This window comes from Metopolophium dirhodum, chromosome 5 (assembly GCF_019925205.1).
Source record: "Metopolophium dirhodum isolate CAU chromosome 5, ASM1992520v1, whole genome shotgun sequence".
NCBI classification, from domain to species: Eukaryota; Metazoa; Arthropoda; class Insecta; order Hemiptera; family Aphididae; genus Metopolophium; species Metopolophium dirhodum.
Window position 1 is genome coordinate 1,601,337 of NC_083564.1, and position 25,691 is coordinate 1,627,027.

The window sequence follows — 25,691 nt, forward strand, 5'->3', positions numbered from 1 at the left end:
GAAACGTTCAATGTTTACAATATGACATTCCGTAAGTATATTTTGTATGTATCAAAAAAACAAATAATAGGTATTTATAGATATATTTATTATTATTTTTGGAGGTCTTGGAATTATACATTTCTGCTTTCCATCTTAATATTTTGGATATTTTATTAAAATAATAAACATACAGATCATATTAAATAAATAATAGTTTGGAAAAAAGTGCAAAAAATTATTCAACCATTGCATCCCTGGTGGGGATCGAACCCACGACCTTTGGATTAGAAGTCCAACGCGCTATCCTCTGCGCTACAGGGACTGATACATATTTTGATGAAAAAACATGTTATTGATGTACAAGATTAGTTATAAATTATAATATTGGTATATTATTAACAAAAATATTAATATATTTTGAATGTAAGTTCGAACGATACGGAAACGTTAATCAGATATCATATACAATTTTTTTTTTTTAGGAACTTGATAGATTACATGGTACTTACTTGGATGATTTTTAGGTACCTTCCTACCTATAGTTCAAATGAAATTCCTAATTTAACAATTAAGAGAGGCGAGATGGTCACAAGTCTGAATTAGCAGTATTTTAAATGAATTTAATTAAGAGGATGTCAGCGCACCATTTGTTTTCTCTCTCTGACTCACACGCAACATAGACAAAACGCATTTGCGCAGAATCGTTTTTTCTATATTTTTAAGTAATTTCAGAGTAAAATCACCCATTACAAAAAAGATAGAGAATAATATTTTAGAGGGACGTATCGATTTTACATTTTATTGTTATTTGACTCTCAAAATAAACAAAACAATGTTGTAAATCTAAATTATGTTTAAATTGTTTTGAAACAATATTTAGAGAAATCGATATGTCATTCCCTCAAAAATATTATTCTCCATCTTTTATGTAATGAGTGATTTTACTCTAAGATTACTTAAAAACATAGAAGAAACGATTCTGGGCAAATGCATTTTGTCCATGATGCGCGTGGGCTAGAGAGAGAAAACAAATAGTGCGCTGACATCCTCTTAACTGGTACTGGAGTTTCTCTCCAAAATCTTGTTAAAATAGTTGTGATAGGTAATTTTATTGTATTCCTCATCCGTTACTATTTCACTCATATTAAATTATTATAGTACATAAATATATAATTTGAAATTATTGTTAATATACAGATTATATAACAGCTAGGAAGACTAGATAAAAAAACTTTTGTTCTAATCTATATTTTACATTTTAGATTCTGAGTGGAACGATGAATGTAGGTATTGGTTTTACAATGATGTGTGTTTTTTTATTTTTAGTCTGTTTACATGATAAGTAGTCGAAATAATGCTTCGATTTTCAACTTCAGTATCTTGTTCGATGGGAAAGTGAATATTGTTGGTGCGTTAGATAGGTCAAAATTTAAAATTCCTAATAATAGTTTTAAAAAGAACCGTGAAAAATAACATAAAAATTAAGAAAAAACTGGAATTTTTACGCAAAATCGATTTTGGTTTTTGGTGTAACTCTAAAATAAATGAACGTAAATACATAAAATTTTCACTGGTCGTTTATATTTTCATTTTCTATACACGATAACATTTTCAAAATATTTTGATTTATTTTGAACTGTTTAAGAACATTTTCAGTTTCCAATTTGATTCGTCTTTTAGATTCTGAGCGAAGCGATGAATGTATTGATTCTACAATGATGTGTGTTTTTTTTTTTTTTTGTGTCTGTCATCACCTTTTAGGACAGTAAAAGTGCTTGGATTTTCTTCAATAGTAACTTTTCTGATAGGAAAGTGAATCTAGTTGGTACTTTGGGGGGTCAAAAGTAAAAATTTCCCAGTAGTTTTCACAAGTGACGTGAAAAACAAAAGAAAAATTAAGGAAAAACGGGAATTTTTACGCAAGATCTGTTTTCGAGAAAATCGATTTTGGTTTTTGGTGTAACTCTAAAACAAATGACCGTAGGGACATGACATTTTGACTGAATGTTTATATTAGCATTTTCTATACACCATAAAATGTTGAAAATATTTTGACTCTTTTTGAGCTGTTTACGGACATTGTCAGTTTTCAATTTTTTTAGTTTTTTTTTCTATAAATATCAATAAATTTTTATTTGTTGGGTAAAAAAGCGTGAAAATTTAATATAAAGCTCCTGATATATCGTTCTAATAGCAGTTGAAAAATATTAAAAATACATAGGCACAATTTTTTTTTATAAGCATTTAAAGTTCAAATTTTGACAACATTTATCAAATTTATAATTTATTAATTATTTTGTAGTTAAAAATTTATAAATTTTTAACTTTTATGGCTAAGGATTGAAAATTTAAAACAAGGCTCCACGTAAATAGGTTATATATAAATTACTTTATTCACAATAATATCATATCAAATATACTTGGTAAAATCATAGGCTGACTGACCGTTTTCGCTCAGAATCGTTTTTCTTATACAATGATATTATATCATTGAATTCAAATTTAACACCATCCATTACAGTGACCCACTTGTAACCTACCGTACAGCAGAGCGACATCCACTTATCCACCTTTTTTTAGTTTTTTTTTCTATAAATATCAATAAAATTTTATTTGTTGGGTAAAAAAGCGTAAAGATGTAATACAAGGCTCCTGATATATTGTTACAATAGCAGTTGAAAAATATTAAAAATACAAAAGCACAATTTTTTGACAGAATTATCAAATTTAAAATTTAATAATTATTTTGTAGTTCAAAATGTATAAAATTTTCAACTTTTATAAATTCTTATCCAATTTGTAAATCTGATTATAAGTACAATTTTAATGGTAAAAACTAAAAACATTTATCTAAGTCAAGTAGTTAATTTTTTAGAATATATTAAGAAACCAATATTTTTTTTGAATAAATTATTTAGAACGTAATAATATTTTTTAAATATTTTTTTTATAATTTTTGTCATGTTTAAGGAGTGTAATTTTTTTTTCAGATTTTCCTGTTACACCTTGTATAATATACAGTGTGGGTCTGGGGGTCTGGGAATTCTTTATAATTTGTGTATCCCAAAAAAACTAGGTCTAGTTGAGCCTATATGCTATAAGAATAGGACATACTCTGCAGCTACAAAATACACAGCTATCTTATGACGAGAAGAACAGGATTGAAGAAGATTGCTTCAATTTGTTCTTTGCGGGGTCTGGCGGGGAAGCTCTAACAGTTAAAATGAGAGCCCTCATACTTTATTGTCGCAAGTCGCAACTGTGCAGCTACCAGAATTATTTAGTATTTTAAATAGGCTTCTTCAGCGATATCGATATCGCAAACTTTTTCCAGAAATTTAGATATCGATAATCGTAATTTATCGTAAGATACTTGAAATGTATCGATAATCGAAATATATCGTACAAAATTAAATACTTTGTAGTTTTGTAATCAAAATTAATTTTTAATTAATTGTCCCCGGCTTTTGAGTATTTGGATTACCGGAAACCATCTGATTTTAACTCCAAAGAACTGCTTGTCTGCTTGTATAAATGTATAATATATTTTAAAATTTAAAAACAATTTTTTCGAGTTAACGATAATTTAGAATATCGATATATCGATACCTAATTTTTTTTTTCGATATAACTATTCATTATCGCACATAACAAAACGATATTCAAAAATATATCGTTGAAGAAGCCTAATTTATTTGAACACCAAAGCATGAAATACGAAGCATGACATGGTCCATGGGACAGTGGGACCAGTTAAGAATAAAATTGTTAAATAGTAAAAAATTTTCAGAAATGCATCCCTGGTGGGGATCGAACCCACGACCTTTGGATTAGAAGTCCAACGCGCTATCCTCTGCGCTACAGGGACTGACACGTAATTTCTCGAAAAATTGTGTCTTTCATTCAAAAATTGTAACTAATGAGTAATGACTAATATACTTATAAATAAATACTTACCTATATATATTATTTATACTTTTATAAACTAAATTATAGCACAATAATCATATTATATTCACATGAAGCCATACTTTGAAGCATGTAAGCTATAATTAAGTATGTACTAAGTGTCGTAACTCGTAATAGTAACTCGTAAGCATAAATGTATGAACATTGAAAATTGATACATAGGTACGTTATGAAAACTTGAAAATGTAATTGTAGCTGCAATTATATCAAACATATACATAGTAATACAACTTTCCTCAATCCTCATAACTCATAAGCTGCAGGATTTGTAAGTTCGTGCCCTAAAAACTGCCTAATTAAGCATACACTTATGTATTAAAGACTGAATAAATATGCATTAAAATACTCCTTAAATAGTTCAGAAAATGTATATAATTCATTAAGATATGCAGATTAAAAAAAAAATTGGGTAAGTAGATGTTGCTCTGCTGTACAGTATGTTACAAGTGGGTCAATGGATGGTAATAGATGATATTAAATTTGAATTCAATGATATAATATTAATTTCAATATATAATATCATTGTAAGTATTCGAAAAACGATTCTGATGAGCGGAGATACGGTTTGTCAGTCAGGATATTTTATATTATGTTTATACCTATTGTTATTAATTAATAATTATTATTAATACGGTTAGGTTAGGTAAGTTGAATCTAATATATAAAATGCTCGTATCACAGTGGCCACACTCCTCCCGCCTCCGTAACGGCTTGAAATTTTGTGTGCATATTTAGTAGGTCTGAGAATAGGTCGTAAAGTATTTTTGATACTCCTACCGCCCATCTGGGGAGGCGCTCAAACGGAGATATTGAGATTTACGGTGGAAATGTTTGTGTATTAATGGTTAGGAGAAATAATTAGTATGAATTAATATTTATTTATTATTGGTTCATGGTTGCAATTGGTTATTCGGGTTATTAATGTAGATCGGGTTATTCGGTTATCAGGTCCATACGTTATTAAGATCAGGTACAAGCTTGCATCTTCGAACTTTCGAACATTGCCTATACCAAAGTGGATGAGTTGCACTTAGTCCGCGATCCGACGTAATCGGATTGCCAGTCAGTGGCGTGATTTCTGAAAGGAGGGGGGTGGATCATAAAAAGAAAACGACATAGCTAAATGGGAGGGAAAATTGGAAAATCCCCCACCCTCACAACACTTTTTACTTAGGTAGTAAAATATTTTACAATAAGGAACAATGAATATAATTTGAATTGATTCAAAATTCACACCAAACACAATATGGATGATTATTCACTCCTGTAAAGCCAATGGGGTGAGATCTGACTCTCCACGTCCCCCCTTGTATACGCCACTGGATTGCCTACCAGGGTGGCTGAGTGCCTGAGTTGCACTTAGGGCCAGTTGTACCGTCTAGGGTTAAACTTACGCTTAATTAGCTGATAACAGATATTTAACCGGGCAAATTCGGCCGATTAAACTCCGGTTAACTTTAATCGGATATGGTACAAAACTGGCTCTTACTGTAACGAGTTGCACCAAAAGGAGTTGAATGTTTATAGGTATATGCTTGTAAGTTGTAATTCATGTCTTTATAAAGATGACAGGTGTTACTTTTGTTACTTGAGGGAGAGTAAAAATAATAAATAATAAGTATTATCTTTGATTATAAAACATTGGTTAGTGGTTAGCTTTGTTTAACTGTATATGCTCTCAAATTACCCATGTGCATCACTAGGTGGTAGGTACTATTGTCATAGTCCATAGATAAGTATATAAACTGTACTGTAAAGTTTACATTCTGAGACTTTTTTTGTTTATTTAAATTTTTTCATGTTTTGAAAAAGTTTTATGTAAAAACATCGAAAAACATCGATGTTTTTCTAGAAAATCCGATGTATCGACAACATCGATGTTTTAAGTTTCGATGTATCGAAAAAATTTTGCCCATCTCTACAACTTACTGTAAACTGTAAAGATTATATTATTTCCTGGAGACTATTTATGTGGCTTTCGCAATATTCACTCAACGAATCTGACAATACAGAAGTGGCATCTAGCGAGATAATTTTCAACTTTTCAACACGTGCTAGAAGAACTGTTTAACTGTTAACTTTTATCACTGTTAACATTTTTTATTTCAGAATTTCGAATATTCTATTATTCTAATTCTGTTGATCTAATTCTGTGATGTAGGTTTATAAATAAAAAAATTATTCGGTTGTTGAATCCCTTTTTAAAATAAAAATAACTTATTTAAATATAATTGACAAGCAATAACATCTGCTAACTTTCAAATCTCAACAATATTATTATCTTGAAGTTAAAATAAATTGTTATATTTTTCTTTTACACACCTACTCACAAGAACCAATGTTGCATCAATCTTAGAAAAAAAAAATACAATATTAATATTACACATAATATGACAAATCACATACAGATAATTGATTAAATTATCTTATTCGTTCAGTCATGAAGTCCGATCTGCATGACGGTTGAGGGACATCCTCATATACACTACGCAGAACTACATAATAGATAGGTACATACCTACTGGCATTCCTCAATAATACATTACCCGAACAAAATCATTTCGATGGGATACCTTAATGTATTGTAATCCATTTTATTGTGGCAGCCAAGTACAAACGGCCATGGACCATGGTACGCATAGATTGTTTAAAATAAAATAATTAAATTAGTTATTTAAACTCAAATGTTAAATGCAATGTTTTCTTAAAAAAAAACAAACATCTTGGTTATATTGACATACAAGGATGATATTTTTAAATTGATAATTCTAATATTTTGATTAGGTAGTTTTTGTTTCGATTAAATTAATTTCTTCTTGACCTGATTTTGCTTAATAGCGTTAACATATTAATGTATTTTAACCAGATATCATTGATTATTAAATTATTTATAATATATTAATATATTTAATAAATGCCGATATTGACATTCTTCATGTTTTGCAAACCAGTAAATCTTTATTAAGTTTAATTGATCTATTGGCAATTGCAGAATCACTACCTACATTGAATCTCCAAACATATTCTGACCCTCATTGAATAAAATATTTCTATCAATCCTATATTTTACTTAGGTGTTACCATTTTTGATTAACAACAGTCATCTCGCATCGTTTTTATTTAAAACTTTTAAAGTTACATTATTTATGGCATACTATATTCAAACCTGGACAAGTTGTCACTTTTTTCAACTAGTTAAAGTTAAGTTACTTTAATATAAAAAGTAACTAAGTTAGAATATAACTATAAGTTAGTTTCTGAAATGTATGAAAATAGTAACTTAAGTTAGAGTAGAAGTTAGTACACCAGTTGTAGTTACTTTTTTTTTTAGTTAAAATATACATTTAAAAACTTTATTTCAAATATAATGTATTATTAAGTATCTAACTAACTTGAATTATTGGTGATGAATAAACAATTAAATTGTACAACTGTCAACTGAGAATTTGATTAAATGTTTCAAATAGGTAGGTAATAATCTTAATTTCTTGGAATATCAGTCATTAAAATATAGAAAGTTAAACAAAATATAAAATTCAAAAATTCAATAAATTAAAAAAAACTAATTACTTATTATTTTTAACAAGTTAGATTAGATTATTTTACACAAATTCCACTATTCAAGTAACAAAGTTAATATGAATTAAAACTAACTTAACTTTGACTGTCTAACTAGTTAGTGCCCAGCTTTAACTATATTATATATTTTAAAAGTTTTATGACATTCACACTCGTATAATTTTGTAGCAACAAATAAGTTAATTTATTATACAATATTAATAATAAATATGGAAAAACTATAAAAATTAAAAATTAAACAATATAAAATTAAGTAAAAGATATAAGTAATGAAATATAAATATGGTCTTTACAGATCAACAATTAAAATATTAAGTATAACATTTATGTAATGAAAAAAATAATTAAACAATCTCATGGATGTGGCGTAAAAAAAATATTTAACAAACTTACTCCTATAGATAACACAACAATATAATATAAAAAACGGACAAACATAAAATTTAAAAAATATATGTTATAAACTAATACAAACCATTTAACCATTATTACTCTTTTTTATGATCAATAATAAAAAAAATAAGCTCAATACATCACAGATTTTCATAAATTGACAATATTGGTTCATTTTAGTTTGTTTATACACAATAGAAATATAGTAGAATAAAAATATATGCATTTAAAGTGTGAGAAATAAGCTGAGAGATAATTATTGTTTAATGTTTAATCATCTAAACTGTTGATAAGTGATACATTAGAAGATTGAGTGGACTTCATATCTGGATCATCACTTTCCATAAGCTCACTAATTTTATCAACTATCCACTAAAAATAAATAAATAAATAATAATTAGTTATACTAATAAGTAAACATTATGTTTAAATATAAATACATACAGAGCATAATTCAGGGTCTGATATCAAAATTAATCTAACATTAGACTGCTTAACTTTGAAACACCACCAACGACGTAAATTGTCATTATGTTTTCCATAGAGTGATATTCCATTTTGTTTTATTTTTGGATGCCTAGTCATAGCTGACCAAACATACTCCCACTGTATCTAATTGAAACAACATTTTAAATGTAAATTTTTTTATAATATTAAAATTGTATGAAAAATACTTTATAAGAGTCAGTCCAGTAACTCCGAGTAATATACATTACTCTTTGTGACGTGACAATGAAAATTTCTTTATCAGTAGGCATAGTTTGAATGTGATAAATATAGTTGTCTGATAGTTTATACACCCCTTTTCCAGCAATCTGTAACATTTTATCTTATAAAGTTTAGTACAAAATAAACAGTTTAACTTGCTTACCACAAAATGTTTAATAACTTACAGGAATCTTAGATTGCTTATGCATCAAAACGCTGTCAATATTAATTATATACTAGATTTCTTTTATTACCTTGGTACTAATGTAATGTAAATAACCTTAGGAGATGGAAAAAGATCAAAAACTAACATACATGTTTTTTGCAATAACATTTTATTAAAAAACAAATTTTTTTAAATTATTTTTCTATTCTAAAATGATTTGAACACTTGGTTAGGTTAGGTTAACATAAATGATAATACAGTTCAAAAAGTATTCTTTTAATATATATAAAATAATCACAAGTTGTTTCATTTAAATGTAATTTGTTAATACAATTTGTTGCGTTTCAATATATTAATGTAAGCAAAAGACGAAGAGTAAGCAAAAAGTGATTAGAAATTCAGAAGTAAAGAAGAATATACACATATACTTATCTCTATTATTGAATATAAGATAAATCCAATACTAACTATTTTCTTATCACCATTTCCTTACTCTCCCTAAGGTAATAAACAATCATACATTTAGTAAAAAAATTAATTTATATTAACTGTTCAAATATAATTAAAAACATTAGATTGGTTCACCTTTAAAAGTTTATATCCCTCAGCTTCTCGTTTATTGTACGGTCGCACTTGTTTATCTTCTCTGAAAAACCTTGGTAAACGAACACGTTGCACTTCTGATGTTGTATCGGTAACCCTGATTAGTGATATTTTAATACATTTTAGTTTCAATTCAATTATTTGTTAAATTTTTTATAATATAAAACTAGATATTTAGATACTTTGATTTTGTATTTTTTTTAAATTTGGTAACTTTTGATTTATTTAAATACTTGTGCAGTTTTGCAATAAATAACATTAATGAGAAAAATTTGACATGTGGTTTTTCCTCAAAATACAATTTTATGGTCTGAACCTAACTCATTCTTAATAATAATATAATTAATTAATTAAAAGAATATTTTAAAATTAAATAACTTTCATGTAGAATATTTTTCAAACTACAATATAGTTATTTATTAATATGATGTATAGAAAATTAATTTAATTATTTTAACTGTTAGTTTAAAAACAATAGTTATTTATGAAAGCAAAATTGAAATAAGTGGGGAAAGTATCTATTAAAATCTCTACATAATATTTATTGATTATCCCTCTTCACCATTTCTAAATTAGTTCAATATTAAATATTTGCATATTCAACAGTTGTACAATACACAACAACTATATACACATTCAATTTTAATGTAAAAGATAATAACACAAATGTGTGTATTCAAAAACTTTAAAAGAAAAAAATATTAATAACATACCAAAGTACCAACTTAGTGTATATTTGTCTTTTTATATTAAGAGAACATTAAACTGGCATTTTTTTCTCCGTCATACAAGTGCACAACATAACAAATTTACACTCAGCAGATCACATTTAGCTTTGTTAGTTTAAAAAATGGAGTGAATCGATCTACAATGAAACTTGATAGAGAGAACACTATCTGTGTTTGTATGTGGATTTTTTTTTTTACAATATTTCAGTTTTTGGTACTCGTGTAGTAAACTAGTATGCTAATTACCTCTACTTTGTTGATGTAGTATTCTACCTACCGTAAAAAGCTACCTATCTACAAAAACAGTTTACGGGTAGTTACAATTTGTACATACCTACCTACTGATTAATAACAATTTAATTAACTATAATTTACTTAATTTAATGCTAATGATCATAATTCATAACTGTCAATTATTTTAATACGTTATATATTGCTATGCTGTCATATATTTTAATATACAATCGCTAAACACAAGGAGAAGTACCCTTCATTATTAATTTTTATTAAAACTATTAAATAACTCAATAGACTGCTCTTATTTACTGGAACGATTAAATTTTAGAATTGATACCAAATCCACGAGAAATCAAGAAAGTTGTTTAATCAATAATGTTTCTAAAACATACTTAAGATCATCACCTACAAATATACTGATGTCTATAGGAAACACTATGGATATTAATTTTAGTTAATAATTAATTATGGCTGTACAATTATATACCTCATAATATGTTCATTGTTATATAATTTCATGTGAATTTTATATTATTCGTACCTAATTCTATTGTATCAGTGTCTCTACACAATTTTATACATATATTGTTTTGTAAATGGAGTTTTTTCCGTCAATAAAGATAATAATAATAAATAATCATGGTCTTAGCATCAAGTTTCATATAGGTCAATTCATTCAAATTTTTAAGCTAATGAAGGTAAACATGATCTGCTGAGCGTAAATTTGCTGTTACACACTTGTAAGACATTGATAACAAATGGCCGATTAAGTCCTTTTAAGACAATGCTACACTTACATGTGTTGTTTTTGTATTACAAGCATATTACATAGTACATTTTAAGTTCAAATAATACATTTATTAGAATGAATTATTGTCCTGGGCACAGTGGCGGCTCGTGAGGTTCAGCGAAGGTGGTGTACAAGAAATGTATAAGATACCTATGTAAAATGGTAAAAATATTAATTTTAGATTCTGAGCGAAGCGATGAATGTATTGATTTTACAATGTGTGTTTTTTTTTTTATTTTTGTGTCTGTCATCACCTTTTAGGACAGTAAAAGTGCTTGGATTTTCTTCAACAGTAACTTTTCTGATAGGAAATAGAATCTAGTTGGTACTTTGGGGGGTCAAAAGCATAAATTTTCCAGTAGTTTTCAAACGCGACATGGAAAACAAAAGAAAAAGGTGGATAAGTGGATGTCGCTCCTGTGCATCATATCACGAGCCACCACTGCTTGGGCATCTCAGAGGTTTTCATCGATATTTTAATTTTAAAGCAAGTTATAATAGTTTTAAAAAGTACAAAAAAATAACAGTTTTAAAATATTCATAACTTGCTTTGTTATTAAAATACCAATAAAATTCTCCGAGGTGCCGTAGATAAAAATCTTACCTTTAAATTTTATAATAGGTCAATTCACTTTAATTTAAAAAATAACAGAGTAAAATGGATCATTGTGAACAAAAAATGTTTTATGTTATACATTTGTAAACCGGAGACAACACAAGCGGGTGTGGTGTCTTCTTAAGTAGTATACATCAAGCAATTTATACAAACCGTTTTATGGTGTTCAAAGTTCCACTAGTAAAATCTAATGCTCCAGATAAAGGTCTGGCTACAAGGCCAACCATTCCTTTACAACCTCCCTTGAAAAATCCTTTAATGCCATCACTACGAGCACCGCTGATAGGTTTCTCAAAGACACCTTCTACACCTTCCACAACACCCTAATTAAATTTAAACCAATAACTAAGACAGTAAATATCTTACTTATTATCATACAAAACAAGAAAAAATAATTACCAAAACAAAACCTCGACCCCCTTGTGCTAATCCAGCTGGTATATTACTTGGTTGCTGATTCATTATTTCTTGTCGTTTCTTTTGATAATCTTTGTCAAATGTTAAAGCAGCAATACCTTTCCCTTTTATATTAAAATTAATGAAGTACACAAGTAACAAATTATTAAAAACAATTAAAGACTTTTCAATATTTTTTAAATTTATTAAATTTATTAAATTACCCATGGCCCCAGTTATTCTTCCAACTGCTCCAGCTGCACCTCCAACTGTATGTCCAAATAAACTCTTTACACCCAATACTAATCCTTCGGCAAATTCTTCAGGGCCTTGAATTGCACCCTACATTTATTAAATAAGTTAAATTTACCAAAATAATATTTTAACTTTACATTTTATCATAGCAGCATCAAGGACTGTTCCAATATAAAAACTTTTCTTATGCCCCATTAACTAGATTTTATAGCCCCTAAGAGAATTACAGCACACTATTTATTTTCTCTCTACTCCCAGAAAATTTGCATCCAGCCAAACCAATCTTGCATTGTTAGCTTAAATATTAAAGAGAATATGTTTGCACATCAGTTTTTTTTATGTATTTCAATTTTTATGAAAAGTTAAGAGCATGCAAAATATTTATACGTCATAGAAAATTTGAAATAAAGTGAAAAAGCCAACTTTCAAACACAAATAGTGTTCTTAACTTTAGATTTGATAATGATTCATGGGACAATTCATTATAATATTAAAGCTAATGACACAGGATTCTATTGAATGTACATTTGCTATGTTCCGTGTGGGTTAGAGAAAGAAAACAAATACTTCACTGACATACTCTTAAATTTAAAAACATTATTTAATCTTAGTAATTATTATTTACTTGGAAAGGCTCATAAAATAAATCTTCAACTCCTTGCTTAAAGCCTGATACCAGACCAAACGGATTTCCCAATACATCAAGACCCAAGACAAGCACATAAAGTTGTTTTATTAGTTGACTGACATAATGATGTTGAGCTTCCATCATCAATTGTCGCTGATTAAGCAAAACATATTGTCTTTCAAAAAATGCCAACCTATAAACACAATATTGTTAGTTTATAGAAATTAAGACATATTTAGTTATATTTTACATCCATTATCTACCATGCTTGATAATATTCAGCAATTTATTTTTTAAATAAAATATATAAAATTAAATCTATCATATAACTCACATTTTAATATGTTATAATACTTCCCCCCACCGTTTAACCGACAGCAGAGGAGGCTCTGTTTGAACAATACCACTCCTCTACTACCATTGTTAATTGCTGTATATAATTGATAAATACATACAATATACAATATACATATTACAAATAAATAATAATAACAACTGATGATTATAGTTTGTGCTGTGTCACCTTAAAACAATGTTATAACACTTACTTTAAAACAACATCTTGAACACTAGTAATAGTAACACCAATACTTTGCAAGATTATATTAATAATTGGAGGAATATTTTCTAATTCATCTCCACTTAATGAAAATGTAACATGTATCTAAATATAAAAAATGTATGATTTAAAATTGAATTTACATAATATAGAATATTTTTGATAAGTTATTACATACTGATTTACAAAATAATATATGATTTACAATTACAAACCTTAAGTGGTGAAAAATGAAGCATATCATAATAATTCTTTTGTTCTTGTAAAGAAAAAGTCATCATTTGAGATTGCAATGGCTTACTGGCATATGTTAAATCTTCATTGAACATAGTTAACTAAAATAATTTATTAGTTTTGATTAGTAATATACTTTCTACAATAAACTAACTGTTAGAAAAAAAATCAATTAAACAAACCCTTTCTTCTTCAGAGAGTTCATATTTTTCAGTCATTTTTATTATAGCATTGATAAAACCAATATCAAGTTTGATATGAAATTCTTGAATAAGCATTTTATAATATTTATATTGTTTAACTGAACTGTATTTATTCAATCGTTCTACAATGCTAAGCTCCACAAATGGCTTTCGTTCTAAAAAATTAATTTATTAATTGGTTAGACTTGGAATTTAATTTCCATATACAGGATAATCCAAAATATGTTATCTTTGAGTATAATATTGATTTAGTTTAATTTGAAAACATAAATAATTATCCATACATGACTTTCCAAAATGTTAAAATATATTTTTAAGTATACAGATTTAACGATTTAAATAACATATATTTACATGTTTAAAGATTGGCCATTGGCCAAGCACTATATATTAATGTGAATACTATTAAAAAATATATCAACTTAAAGTCTTTTTAGCCATTTTTTTTTTTTTTATCTATGTTCAGATTTTGAAAACATTAATCTTAAAAATTAAACCATTTAGCATTTCTATGCACACTTTTAATAGACAAATTCAAAAAAGTCCAAAGTACAATAAATTATTATTATTATGCCTTTTTTTTGTATGAAATATGAACATGTACCTGTTTGTGCAATTGTTTTTGGTGGTGGTACAGGAGCAAATACAACAGGGAAAATACAATTGTCTATTTGACTATCAATTTGTAAGTTATTTATTTTAGCATGTATCTGAGATGTATAATCAGAGGACTGCAAATTAAGCCAAAATCCAGTATTGTAAATTCGTCTAATATTTTTTTTAGAAGGTTTTGTAACAACATTTTCAGCAAAATTCACCTAAAAATATAAATTTATATAAATATTTTTAATTTAATAGTGCAATTTATCTGAAATATACCTCAATATTCAATTCTTTAATGAAGACAATAGGTTCATTTTCGCCAATTGCCAACATTCTAGTATAGCGTATATAAGATGTTTCAATTAGTTCACATTCTTTCTTTGTCATTGGTATGTAACGAGAACCACTTAATTTTTTTGTTTCCCATATAACTCCAGAACTATAATAAAAATCACACTTAAAAAAATTGAAATTCTAAAAAGCACATTTTTATTTATTATTTAAATATGCACAAAAATAAATTGTGTATACAGTCAGTAAGTATTATGATAAGCCTGCAAATCTAGTTCTATTAACCAAATGCAAATAATAATTAAATCACAAAAATACTAATTATTAAAATATGAATTCATAATTTTTACCTTCCAATTCTCAAGTACATCAATTCCATACAGATATCATTATTCACCAATGATAAACCTAATGAATGTATAGAAACTAATATTTCTCTATTTATTATTTCAAGTTTACTCGAAGCTTGACATTCTTCAGCGATACTGGCATCAGTAGTAAACATAAGTATACGTTGTATACCATCCAAAAACGAAATCCAATACACTTTTATACCATCATCATGATTGAATGTCCCTACACCATCCTGGAAAAGTAAATACAAAATATAAATCGGATTAAAATCAATCATTTTTTTCAAATACTGTGATATAATTTGTGAATAATATGAAAATTCCTAATCCAAAGAAACTTTATCTATAGAACTTGATACTTACGGTTTCAAATTTATTTAATTATAATTAAAAATTTTAAATAATAAACTTAATATAGTTTTAGACACGGCAATCCAAATATACATTTTAAGCTTTGAGTTGGTTTTAAATGAATTTGTATTATGTAACAGGAAACTACTTATTTTTCTGTAAGCCATTTTGGGTTGAATTTTAAGTAAAAATTAAAAATACTAATACTATTAAGTATCATTAGGTACTGTAGGTTATTTTAAATAATTACGGATTTTTTTTAGAATTACAATAAAAATAGTACATAATATAAGATACTCAGGACATAATATATTTATACCTCTCATAAACAGTACAAATAAATAGAAAATTCTGTTCACTACCACTAATATGACTCTAGCATTTAAAAAAATGTTGAACTTTTACTAACTTTTCTTAAATCTGCTTGATTCTGCATCATATTCCAATAAATAATAGGGTTATCTGTTGGAGTAGTCCACGCAAAAAACATTTTATGCCTAGGTGGTAATATTTTTCTGCAAAAAAACATATTAAGTAATAAAAATACATAATTTAACACTAAAACTTATAAGCAATAAGTATAACTAACATTTCATCTAAATATTCTGATAAATCGTGTTCAATAAACTTGAGGTAACTTTCTGTATGATTTATAATTAAAGCAGGTGCCATTCCCTCCATGTATGGACTAAATGTGATGTAAGTTCCACCTTCTGTCATCTGAATATCCACTTGAACAGCACTATACTATAAATATACTTTTAATGTTAGAAATCTAAATACTATTCTAGATTAACAAAACTATTGTTATATTTTTAATTTGTTATTATTAATCAATAATAGTAACTACTAACTAAAAATATCTATTAAAACATACATCTTAATTGACCAGTAAAATAATTTTTAATAATTTACTTTATTACGGAGACGTATTAAATCACTTCTTGATTTATAATATGGCAATGGTGTAGATGCATCTAATGTACCAGTTATACGAAAAATAAATATTTTGTCTAAATTCAGTTTATCTGTAATGTTTTGAGGCCAAAATGGGATACAGCTATTTGGATCCACCTATTTAAATAAATTGCACAACTTGTAATATTTAAAAAAGAATAAACTCTAATTTTAAGTATACTTTAGTCCAAGTTTGTTGTAACTTATACATTTCTTGAACGTCTATAGCAAATGGACATTGATTGGATGTGATGTAAAATGGAGTAAATGTAACTTGTTTTGTTAAAGAATTGTTAGTAAGTTGGATGTGTACGCCCATCTAAAAAAAACAAATGCTTATAAAAAAAATATTCATAATATCTTAGGACAAAAATATTACTTGATATAGAATGTTATTTGATTTACACATAATTGATCCAGAGTTTCCAGCCACATCCAAAGAAAATTTATCAGACCATTGACCTGAATCAATTTTAACATAAGCTTTTTTATTAGCAAAAAATATCTTTTTTTTAAATGACCACATTAAAGGTTCTGTAGGATTTGATGAATGTTGTAACATATTTGCCTCATCATCAACAGCCTATAAATAATATAAGATACGAGATGTTTTTTTAAAATATATATTTGATTTCTAATAAAATACTAATATACTGTTTTGACCTAATACCTTATAAGTAAGAATTTTTCCAGTCTTGTTGATCATCCAAAACGGGCAATAAAGTGTTTTGACATGTGTTCCTCCTTCGTGAAATTCAGTTCGTATGCCAAAATTTATAACATTTGCATTTGTATCGGGTTTATCTTCATTATTTGTGAATGACCAAATGGAAAATTCATCTGGATGTTCCTCAACAGTACATTTGCAATCCCAATATTTATCTAAATATTTTATCTGTGAAAATAAATCATTTGTTGAGATAAAAAATATATTAAACCCATCTCATAATTTTAAATTCAAGCTAACATACAAATGTGTATGGTTTTTAAAAATGTTTATTTTAAATATACAGATTGATTTATCAAGAATTCTTACCCTCTTCCCTCTATTTTCATTTAATAATTCATTTATTCAAACTCAGATTTTTGAAAATTTTAAGTATAGTTAAGGAGCATAATTTAAAATTTAAAATATTTTTTTTTTTTTTATTAACAAAATAACATTTACAATCTGTACATAATAAAATACAATAAGCAAATAGGTATGTTTACAATTATAATAGTGGCTTTGGATACATGAGAAGGGAAGCTATCCAGTGATAGGACCGTTTTGAGTTGAGACGTTAGGACATGGAGTGGTGTTCCAGTTTAGGAGGTCGCGACACCAACGTCTTTTGAGACGACGAGGGGGGTTACCTGGAATTGTGGCTGAGTGTTGATTTGCAATCAGAGGATTTGGATGATGAAGTAATTTGGAATGAAACTTTGTGTAGTGGGTTTTAACTAAGTTCTCAACTGTTTCAATGTTTAAGTCTTTATGGAGAGTGTGGTTAGAAACAAACCAAGGAGCTGACGTTATTGTGCGGAGGGAAATGGACTGAAATGCTTCGAATGTTTTAATTTGGGTTGGTTTTGCACAACCCCATATTTGGGCTCCATAAGACCAGATTGGTCTTAACAATGATTTGTAAATTTTTATTTTATTATGGATTGGGAGTTTGGATTTTAATATAGGACGTAGTAAGTGAGATCTTGAATTGAGAGACTTTCTTTTGGATTTAAGGTGAGGACCCCAAGTTAGTCTTTTGTCTAAAATTATTCCTAGGTATTTTACTTGAGCCAAGGAGGGGATGGGAACTCCCTGAAATAAGGTAATAGGTGTGTTTTTTTTATTGAGGGTAAAAGAGACAAGAACGGATTTATCGCAATGATTTTAATTTTCCAGTCGGAGAACCATTTATCAATAAGGTCGAGGTGGAGTTGAAGAGCATTGAATGCTTCTACTGAGCTATTATTTGGGGATAAGATGGAGGTATCATCGGCGTAGGTGGCTAAGAGCATGTTTGGAGTTGTGGGGATATCTGATGTGAAGATGTTGTATAGGTCAGGAGAAAGATCGCTACCTTGAGGGACTCCAGCTTGGATTGGAAAAAGAGAAGAAAGAGAATTACCGTGACGAACTTTGAAGGAACGATGTTCGAGGTAATCGTTGGATCGAATTAATAGGTATAGTGGCACGGGAAGGAATTGTTTAATTTTATAAAGCAGACCAGTGTGCCAGACCCTATCAAAGGCTTGCCACGTCAAGGAATATTCCTGGGCAGTATTTTTTATTCTGAAAAGAGGAAGAAATTGTGTCTACTAGCCTATGAATTTGTTGAATTGTGGGATGTTTCGCACGAAATCCGAATTGGGCATTGGGTATTATTTTTTGTGTTTCTGTGATTGGTCTTAGCCTTTTCAAAACAACTTTCTCAAATAATTTACCTAAAGTTGGAAGTAGACTTATGGGTCTATATGAAGTTGGTACATTAGGGGGTTTACCTGGTTTGGGTATGAGAATTATGATGGATAGTTTCCAGATGGTAGGAAAATAAGACAATCTTAACATAGAGTTGAATATATATGTGAGCAAGACAATTGTTTTTTCGGGGAGGTGTTTTAGGATTTTATTCGTTATCAAGTCATGCCCAGGGAATTTGTTGGGCTTTAACCTTTGTATAATATTAGAAATTTCATTCGGAGAGACATGATTGATGGGACGATACATAGGTAATGGGGCATCAATAAATTTATTTATTTTATCTAAATGAGCGGTATTAGGAATAATGTTTTGGTGAGGTGTGAAAATATTTGAAAGATGTTCCCCAAAAAGATTTGCTTTCTCGAGGTCTGAACATGCAAGCAAACCGTCAGCTTTTTTAATGGGACTAGAGAATTTTTTTAATTTGAGCAAGCTTTTCGTGGTTTTCCATAAAGATCCATCATGCGTATTTAGAAGTTTAAATTTCTTGTCAAAAAGATCGTTCTTATGTATTTGGATTAGTTTTATGATGGTATTTGACAGATTATTGAGGATTGATTTGTCAGAAGGTAGTCTTATCTTTGCCATCGGGAGCGTGCCCTGCGTTTTTCAGCAATTAAAGCTTTTATATCAGGGGGTAAAAGATAATCGTTGTGTTTGGATTTAGGGTGACAATTTGGGTTAGGAGGATAGGAACACTCATAGACTGCTGATTGGATTGAGCTGACTAAATTTAGAGCTGCGGATTCTATTTCGTTGCAAGACTTAAGTGAAATTTTTAAGTTTGTATTGATTGCTAACGACGTGGAAAAAAGGTTCCAGTTGACTGGACCTTTGGAAAGGGAAGGATGAGGAGAAATAAGAATTGGTGGTTAAAAATATTTAGATTTATTCTATTTAAGGCGTGTTCTCTGGCAACTTTTCACTTCCTTATGAGTATTTCTCATTTTACTTAACTTTACCCATTTTACCCATTTTCTTAACTAGTAATATAATAAGCCACATCAATTAAAATTTCCATAAAAAATTGTATTTTATATATATATTTCATTAGACAAAATAAAATTATTCAAATGAAAGAAATATTTATAACTGAGATAATATATCATTATTTTCAAATAAAAACTAACACTCTACTTTTTGTGCATTGACAAGTAAGTATGATAAATTCTACTAACATGACGTGCCTAATGAATGTCTGAATTCATTATTTTAAATTTAAATCTATAATACATCTCTACACTAATTTTCACACAAACACTAATTGTTTGTATGTATTCATTTTACTTTGCTATACACCTATAGCTAAATTAATTAAACTTTTTTGATGTTTACCAAAAACCAAATCAAAGATATAAATACCTGCAATGTAAGACAAGAATATCCAATTTCCACAATTGGTAAGTTTATTTTTTCTCCAGGAGCTAATGTTTTTAATTCAGAATCACCTTGCATTAAACAATCCAAATTTACTGGTAGAGCATTGACTAATATAACTGTAGGATATAAATGAATATTATAGCAATTACTAGACATCAAATATCGATCGGTGTGCTCAAAATATATGTGTTCCATATTTCCTAATAACTAATAATAAAAATGAAATGTTATTAATGATATTTCAAATATTTTAATGATTTAGTTTACTTGTATAAAAAATGGATCTCTGTCCTCAACTTGATTTGGTGGACACTGTAGCATTGCACGTAATTTCATAACTGGTTGGATATCTTTCCAAATAAAAGATTTAACGCATATTTGATATCTAGAGATAAAATTATTATTAGAATTGTCATAAACTCTATTCTAGATTAATTTACTTCTCTGGACAAAATAATATTTCTTTGGTTTGTGAATAAATTGAATGAACGGGTAAATTAAATGGTTTGTTAGGTTTTGCTTTACCGATCATTTTCAATTTTCCTTGTTTCTTATAATAAAGAAATATGCTTTCATTGAAATGATTATGAATCTATGTTAATAAAATAGTAGTTAGTTAAATAATCAAATCTTATTTCATAAATATAACATTACTTGGACAACACTTCTCAATGTTACAACCATGCTGCCATTAATTACTTGAGTGTCAGTTACTAATCCCCATGGTTCATTTACAGTACTTAGTTTATGTTTAATATTAAAATATCTTTTGTCGGCCTTTATTAATGGTAAACTAAATTCTGTAACATTATTATTTTCCTGAATCTGAAAAGAAAATGAATGACTTTAGATCCTGTTCTCAGATCATACTAATTAGAATAATTTATTACAACCTTAATTTTTAAAGATCTTTCAGTTATTTTACTCTGACGTAAATGATCTGATACCGAATCATCATTTTTAAGACAAAGACTGATCTGTTCTCGATCTTTTAGAACAATATTATCACCAACGTCGTCACTGTTACTTACATTGTATAACTATAAATACAAAAATTCAAATAATTTAAATATATATATTTATTTTTATCCAATTTTTACTTTAAATGGTGTATTTGATATCATGATAGTTATATCAAATCCAAGATTGTTCTGAACAACATATGGAGCTGCTTCAATTCTTTTTGAAAGTGGTATTTCTGCTGTAATTGCTTCATTAAAAGCTTTACCTAAACTGGTTAGAACTTCTAACGCAGTTTTCGTCATTGTTATTTCAATAGTTTCCTGAAATTAAAATAATAACAAAATTAATATTTTACATACTTGTGTTATTCATACATTTATTGAAATCATACATATGATGTCAAAGAAATTTTCATTGTTGGCTTCCTTTGAAATACTTCTTCTTGAGGACTTAAATTTTGATCAAAAGTCTCCAACTAAAATATTAATTAAATTTGAATAATCAATTAAAATTATTTAAAATTAGAATTGATTACCTTCAACTCAAGTAACCATGGTTTATATTTAGTACCAATAGTAGATTCAACTTCAACAGGCTCAATAAATGGCTCCCAAAGAGCTAATCGGCTGTTATAATAATTCATTTGCATTGTTAACTCTCCCGCAACAGATAACTAAACAATAATATATTAAAGTTACATCTTACTATTACTACAAAGAATAAAAAATGTTTATGATTTTTTTATTTTAAAATAAAAATAAAAATCATTGAATCACAATACATGCATCATATATTTTTAACCAGTTAAAATTATATAATAGCAATGGCCAAGTTAATTATTTCACTAATAGTATTATTACCTTAGAGCTCCAATTATTTACAGAACCATTAAACGTACACTCTGTTAATAACATTGGCATTGTCTTGGTGCCAATGCCTGCTTCAATAGTAAAAACTATAGAGGGAATTGATATTATACATACTTCACTTTTCTTTAATGTAGGTAATATATCATCTTTGCCAAAATTACTAGCTTCAACACCTAACTCTGAAATATTTCAGTAGTATCAACCAGTAATTAATATTTAATAACTTTAAATAATACACTTACCAGTTTTCAAAAACCAGAATTCTGAATCATTAAACACAGTTTTATTCCACAAATCTTCATATTTTTGTTCATCATACTTTGGTTCTTCGGATAAATTTTCTTTTTTTTCAGTTAAGCTTTGATTGATACGATTTAACATTTCAATATTGGCTAAGAAAAACAAAATATTCTAAAAACTATAAAAATTAATTTAAATGGCTTCATTAGAAAATTATTACCTGGTGTTACTGATATTATCAAAGGAGTCATTGTTACATCAATGTTAAGGCAAGTATCATCAGGTGTTGAACCAATAACATTTATAGTAACTGGTCTTAATATCTATTTAATATAAATATTATATATATATAAATAAACTTAAAACATATTTATAAAAACACAAAAAATTAATATTAACTTGATTCATTGTATCTTTTCTTCTAATAGGATTATAGCAGCAAGAATACAATTGCAAATCTTTGATTTCTCCATTTATAGTTTGACGAGTTGGGGTAGACATGCGCAGTTTCAATGTAGCTTCGGTCTAGAATTAATTTATGGTAATTAATTATTAAGTTATTAATATATTTATTGTTAATACTATTACATTCATAATAATTGCATTTGTATTGATGTCATCTAAACTTTCAACCAATATAATATCAGGCTTTTCTAATTGTACTTTTAACATAAGTGTTTTATTGTTTTCTTTTTGTTCTATGACATTTGGTTTCTCTTTCTACAACATATTTGAAAAATAAATAATCTACCAAATTTGTAGTTTTAATAATATTGTTAATTAAATTTTATTACTACCGTTATATTTTGTTTGGCATTTTTTGTTACATCATTTATTGCTAAATCTTGATTTTGAGATGGCAATATAAAGAAATTCAACAAGTATTGAATATATTCCACATTAAATATTAAATTAAAACTAAAAATTTTCAGCTGAACTAAAATATCAATAAGTGTTAGAAAATTAGTGATTTTAAAGGAATTTTTGAAGAATAATAATTACCATCTGATCCAGCAAGGGTCTGCTTGTACTTCATGTCAATAGTATTTTTTAAACTTTCATTTTCGAGATCACTCTTTTTTCTCTCCATATAGCGTACTACCTTATTTCCTGGAGATTTATTTACTCGTGTATCATCTAGTGTTACATCTAACAAATATAATGTCAAAGCTAATGAAAGATCTGTCTGCATTGATCCATCCACAGTTAATGAGGAAAACATAAATTGTCCCATACTATTATTCTTAATTTGTAAGCCATTCTACAAAAAAAATAATAATAAAAACAAAAATAATTTTTAGAATTGATGACTGTTAATTATTAAGTAATAAATACAAAATTGAAAATATATTATATTTAGTTATTAGTTCAATAATTATAAATCATGATGGCACTGTACAAACTACAAGTAGCAACATAAAAAATAGTATTATAAAAATAAGCCACTAAACAGTCAAATATTAATGAGCCGGTATGTTTACAACATCGTAACTACATAAATTATATTTTTTTTTTTTTTTTTATTTTTAGAAGAATATATACAATCTATATCGTAGACATAATAAGTATATGTGCGATAGGGAGAGAAACAATAGGGTGATACTTAAGTTTGAGGAAAGAAGCCACCCACTGATGACACTTTCGTCTTGATTTAATTAAATGCGAGTTTAGTTAAATATTAGTATTTATATAATATATAAAATATTATATATTTAGTTATAACTTGTATAATTATTTAAAGTAGTAAATCTCTGCACCATTTACGTTTAAGTCGCCTTGGAGGGCTACCTGGGATTGTGAGGGAAGATAAGTTTTTAATGAGTGGATTTGAATGAGAGGATAGACAGTTATGAAATTTTTTATAAAAACGTTTAGCTTCGTCATGAATAGTATTTAAGTTACAATCTAAATGTAGAGTATGATTTGATACATATGGAGGTGCGTTAAATACTTTCCTTAAGGTCATATTTTGGAAAGCTTGAATCTTATTCAGGTTTGACTTTTTAGCATTTCCCCATAGCTGCAATCCGTATGTCCAAATGGGTTTTAATAAGGTTTTATACAAGAGAAGTTTGATATTAATCGGGGTGGCTTTGTTGCCAATTAAATTCTTAAGCATACGTAGACGATTGTTTAGGGAGAGTCTTTTTTCACGTATGTGTTGAGCCCAGGTTAAGCGTTGATCGAGGGTTAGACCGAGGTATTTTACTGAAGGTGATGAAGGAATGGGGATGTCATAAAGTAGTACCCTTGGGCAAGGTACTTGTCTTAGTGTAAAAGTAGTGTGTATTGATTTATTTTGATTTACTTTAAATTTCCATTTGGTATACCATCTTTCCATCATACCTAGATGGGTTTGCAAATATGCGGAGGCCATATATGGGTCATCGTTAATCGAGATAATCACTTTATCATCCGCGTAGTCCGCGACTGAGGTATTTGGAGACGTGGGTTGATCAGATACAAAGATATTGTAGAGTAATGGGGATAAAATGCCACCTTGAGGAACTCCAGCATTTATACTTGCTATTTCAGACGTGGTAGTTCCATAGCAAATTTTAAAAGAGCGATCAGAAAGATAAGATTTGAAAAGTAGGAAGTAGGATGTAGGTAGGAAGGATTTCAGTTTGTATAACAGACCTTGATGCCAAACACGGTCGAATGCCTGCGAGATATCTAAGAAAGCACATGTGCAGTACAACTTTTTTTCAAGAGAGTAGGAAATTGCATCTACCAATCGGTGGACTTGGTGTATAGTAGAATGTGAGGTACGAAAACCAAATTGATAATCTGGGAGGATTTGTTTTTCAGCGATGATTGGAGCGATACGTTTGAGCAGTAGTCTTTCTAGGATTTTTGCAAAGAAAGGTAGAAGGCTTATTGGTCTGTGGGAAGAGGTAGAATCAGGAGGTTTATTTGGTTTTTGGATCATGATTATATTTGAAAATTTCCAAAGCAGTGGAAAGTATGAAAGTCTGAGTATTGAATTGTATATATGAGTTAGATGTACAATGGCCCTTTTTGGTAGATTTTTAGCAACTTCAGACGTAATGAGATCGAAACCAGGAGACTTATTGCGTGGGTATTTATGTATGAGATATTTAACTTCGTTAGGTGAGAAAGGTTTAACTGATGGCGAAGGTTGAAGAGGAGCATCAAGAGCAGTATTCACAA

The 25,691-nt window shown here is 28.1% G+C and overlaps 2 protein-coding genes and 2 non-coding genes across 6 annotated transcripts in view; all 4 read right to left on the reverse strand.

Moving 5' to 3' along the window:
- Positions 1 to 231: 231 nt before the first annotated feature.
- Trnar-ucu (transfer RNA arginine (anticodon UCU)) lies at positions 232 to 304 on the reverse strand. The gene has a single exon. It is a non-coding gene; the product is annotated as a tRNA-Arg (tRNA).
- A 3,473-nt stretch (positions 305 to 3,777) lies between these two features.
- Trnar-ucu (transfer RNA arginine (anticodon UCU)) lies at positions 3,778 to 3,850 on the reverse strand. Its single transcript has one exon. It is a non-coding gene; the product is annotated as a tRNA-Arg (tRNA).
- Positions 3,851 to 7,348: 3,498 nt separating this feature from the next.
- On the reverse strand, positions 7,349 to 8,941 carry LOC132944087 (intermembrane lipid transfer protein Vps13-like). Of its 2 annotated transcripts, none has more exons than XM_061013254.1 (4): positions 8,817 to 8,941; positions 8,598 to 8,738; positions 8,368 to 8,535; positions 7,349 to 8,295 (listed from the first exon to the last, which is right to left on the reverse strand). In XM_061013254.1, the coding sequence occupies exons 1-4, from the start codon at positions 8,838 to 8,840 to the stop codon at positions 8,194 to 8,196; spliced, it is 435 nt and encodes a 144-aa protein (XP_060869237.1). In that variant the 5' UTR covers positions 8,841 to 8,941; the 3' UTR covers positions 7,349 to 8,193. The 2 variants fall into 2 exon arrangements, with proteins under 2 accessions (XP_060869237.1, XP_060869238.1); XM_061013255.1 differs by having other exon boundaries at positions 7,350 to 8,295; positions 8,795 to 8,936.
- A 111-nt stretch (positions 8,942 to 9,052) lies between these two features.
- LOC132944086 (intermembrane lipid transfer protein Vps13) overlaps positions 9,053 to 25,691 on the reverse strand; it is a 31,867-nt gene continuing 15,228 nt past the window's right edge. The window contains exons 27-59 of one of the 2 annotated variants that reach the window (XM_061013252.1): positions 23,520 to 23,778; positions 23,315 to 23,454; positions 23,106 to 23,237; positions 22,917 to 23,042; positions 22,738 to 22,840; positions 22,520 to 22,669; positions 22,269 to 22,456; positions 21,944 to 22,081; positions 21,800 to 21,883; positions 21,546 to 21,728; positions 21,339 to 21,485; positions 21,100 to 21,270; positions 20,886 to 21,037; positions 20,713 to 20,830; positions 20,428 to 20,652; positions 17,272 to 17,496; positions 16,981 to 17,184; positions 16,783 to 16,920; positions 16,560 to 16,718; positions 16,234 to 16,391; positions 16,054 to 16,159; positions 15,291 to 15,526; positions 14,926 to 15,088; positions 14,651 to 14,864; positions 14,026 to 14,201; positions 13,825 to 13,944; positions 13,599 to 13,714; positions 13,048 to 13,243; positions 12,392 to 12,509; positions 12,171 to 12,292; positions 11,925 to 12,094; positions 9,383 to 9,497; positions 9,053 to 9,295 (exon numbers count right to left, since the gene is read on the reverse strand). In XM_061013252.1, coding sequence (XP_060869235.1) covers positions 9,287 to 9,295; positions 9,383 to 9,497; positions 11,925 to 12,094; positions 12,171 to 12,292; positions 12,392 to 12,509; positions 13,048 to 13,243; positions 13,599 to 13,714; positions 13,825 to 13,944; positions 14,026 to 14,201; positions 14,651 to 14,864; positions 14,926 to 15,088; positions 15,291 to 15,526; positions 16,054 to 16,159; positions 16,234 to 16,391; positions 16,560 to 16,718; positions 16,783 to 16,920; positions 16,981 to 17,184; positions 17,272 to 17,496; positions 20,428 to 20,652; positions 20,713 to 20,830; positions 20,886 to 21,037; positions 21,100 to 21,270; positions 21,339 to 21,485; positions 21,546 to 21,728; positions 21,800 to 21,883; positions 21,944 to 22,081; positions 22,269 to 22,456; positions 22,520 to 22,669; positions 22,738 to 22,840; positions 22,917 to 23,042; positions 23,106 to 23,237; positions 23,315 to 23,454; positions 23,520 to 23,778 — 5,061 coding nt within the window. In that variant the 3' untranslated portion in view covers positions 9,053 to 9,286. Of the gene's footprint in view, positions 9,498 to 11,924; positions 12,095 to 12,170; positions 12,293 to 12,391; positions 12,510 to 13,047; positions 13,244 to 13,598; positions 13,715 to 13,824; positions 13,945 to 14,025; positions 14,202 to 14,650; positions 14,865 to 14,925; positions 15,089 to 15,290; positions 15,527 to 16,053; positions 16,160 to 16,233; positions 16,392 to 16,559; positions 16,719 to 16,782; positions 16,921 to 16,980; positions 17,185 to 17,271; positions 17,497 to 20,427; positions 20,653 to 20,712; positions 20,831 to 20,885; positions 21,038 to 21,099; positions 21,271 to 21,338; positions 21,486 to 21,545; positions 21,729 to 21,799; positions 21,884 to 21,943; positions 22,082 to 22,268; positions 22,457 to 22,519; positions 22,670 to 22,737; positions 22,841 to 22,916; positions 23,043 to 23,105; positions 23,238 to 23,314; positions 23,455 to 23,519; positions 23,779 to 25,691 lie in introns of both variants that reach the window. The other variant, XM_061013251.1, reaches the window with a different exon arrangement.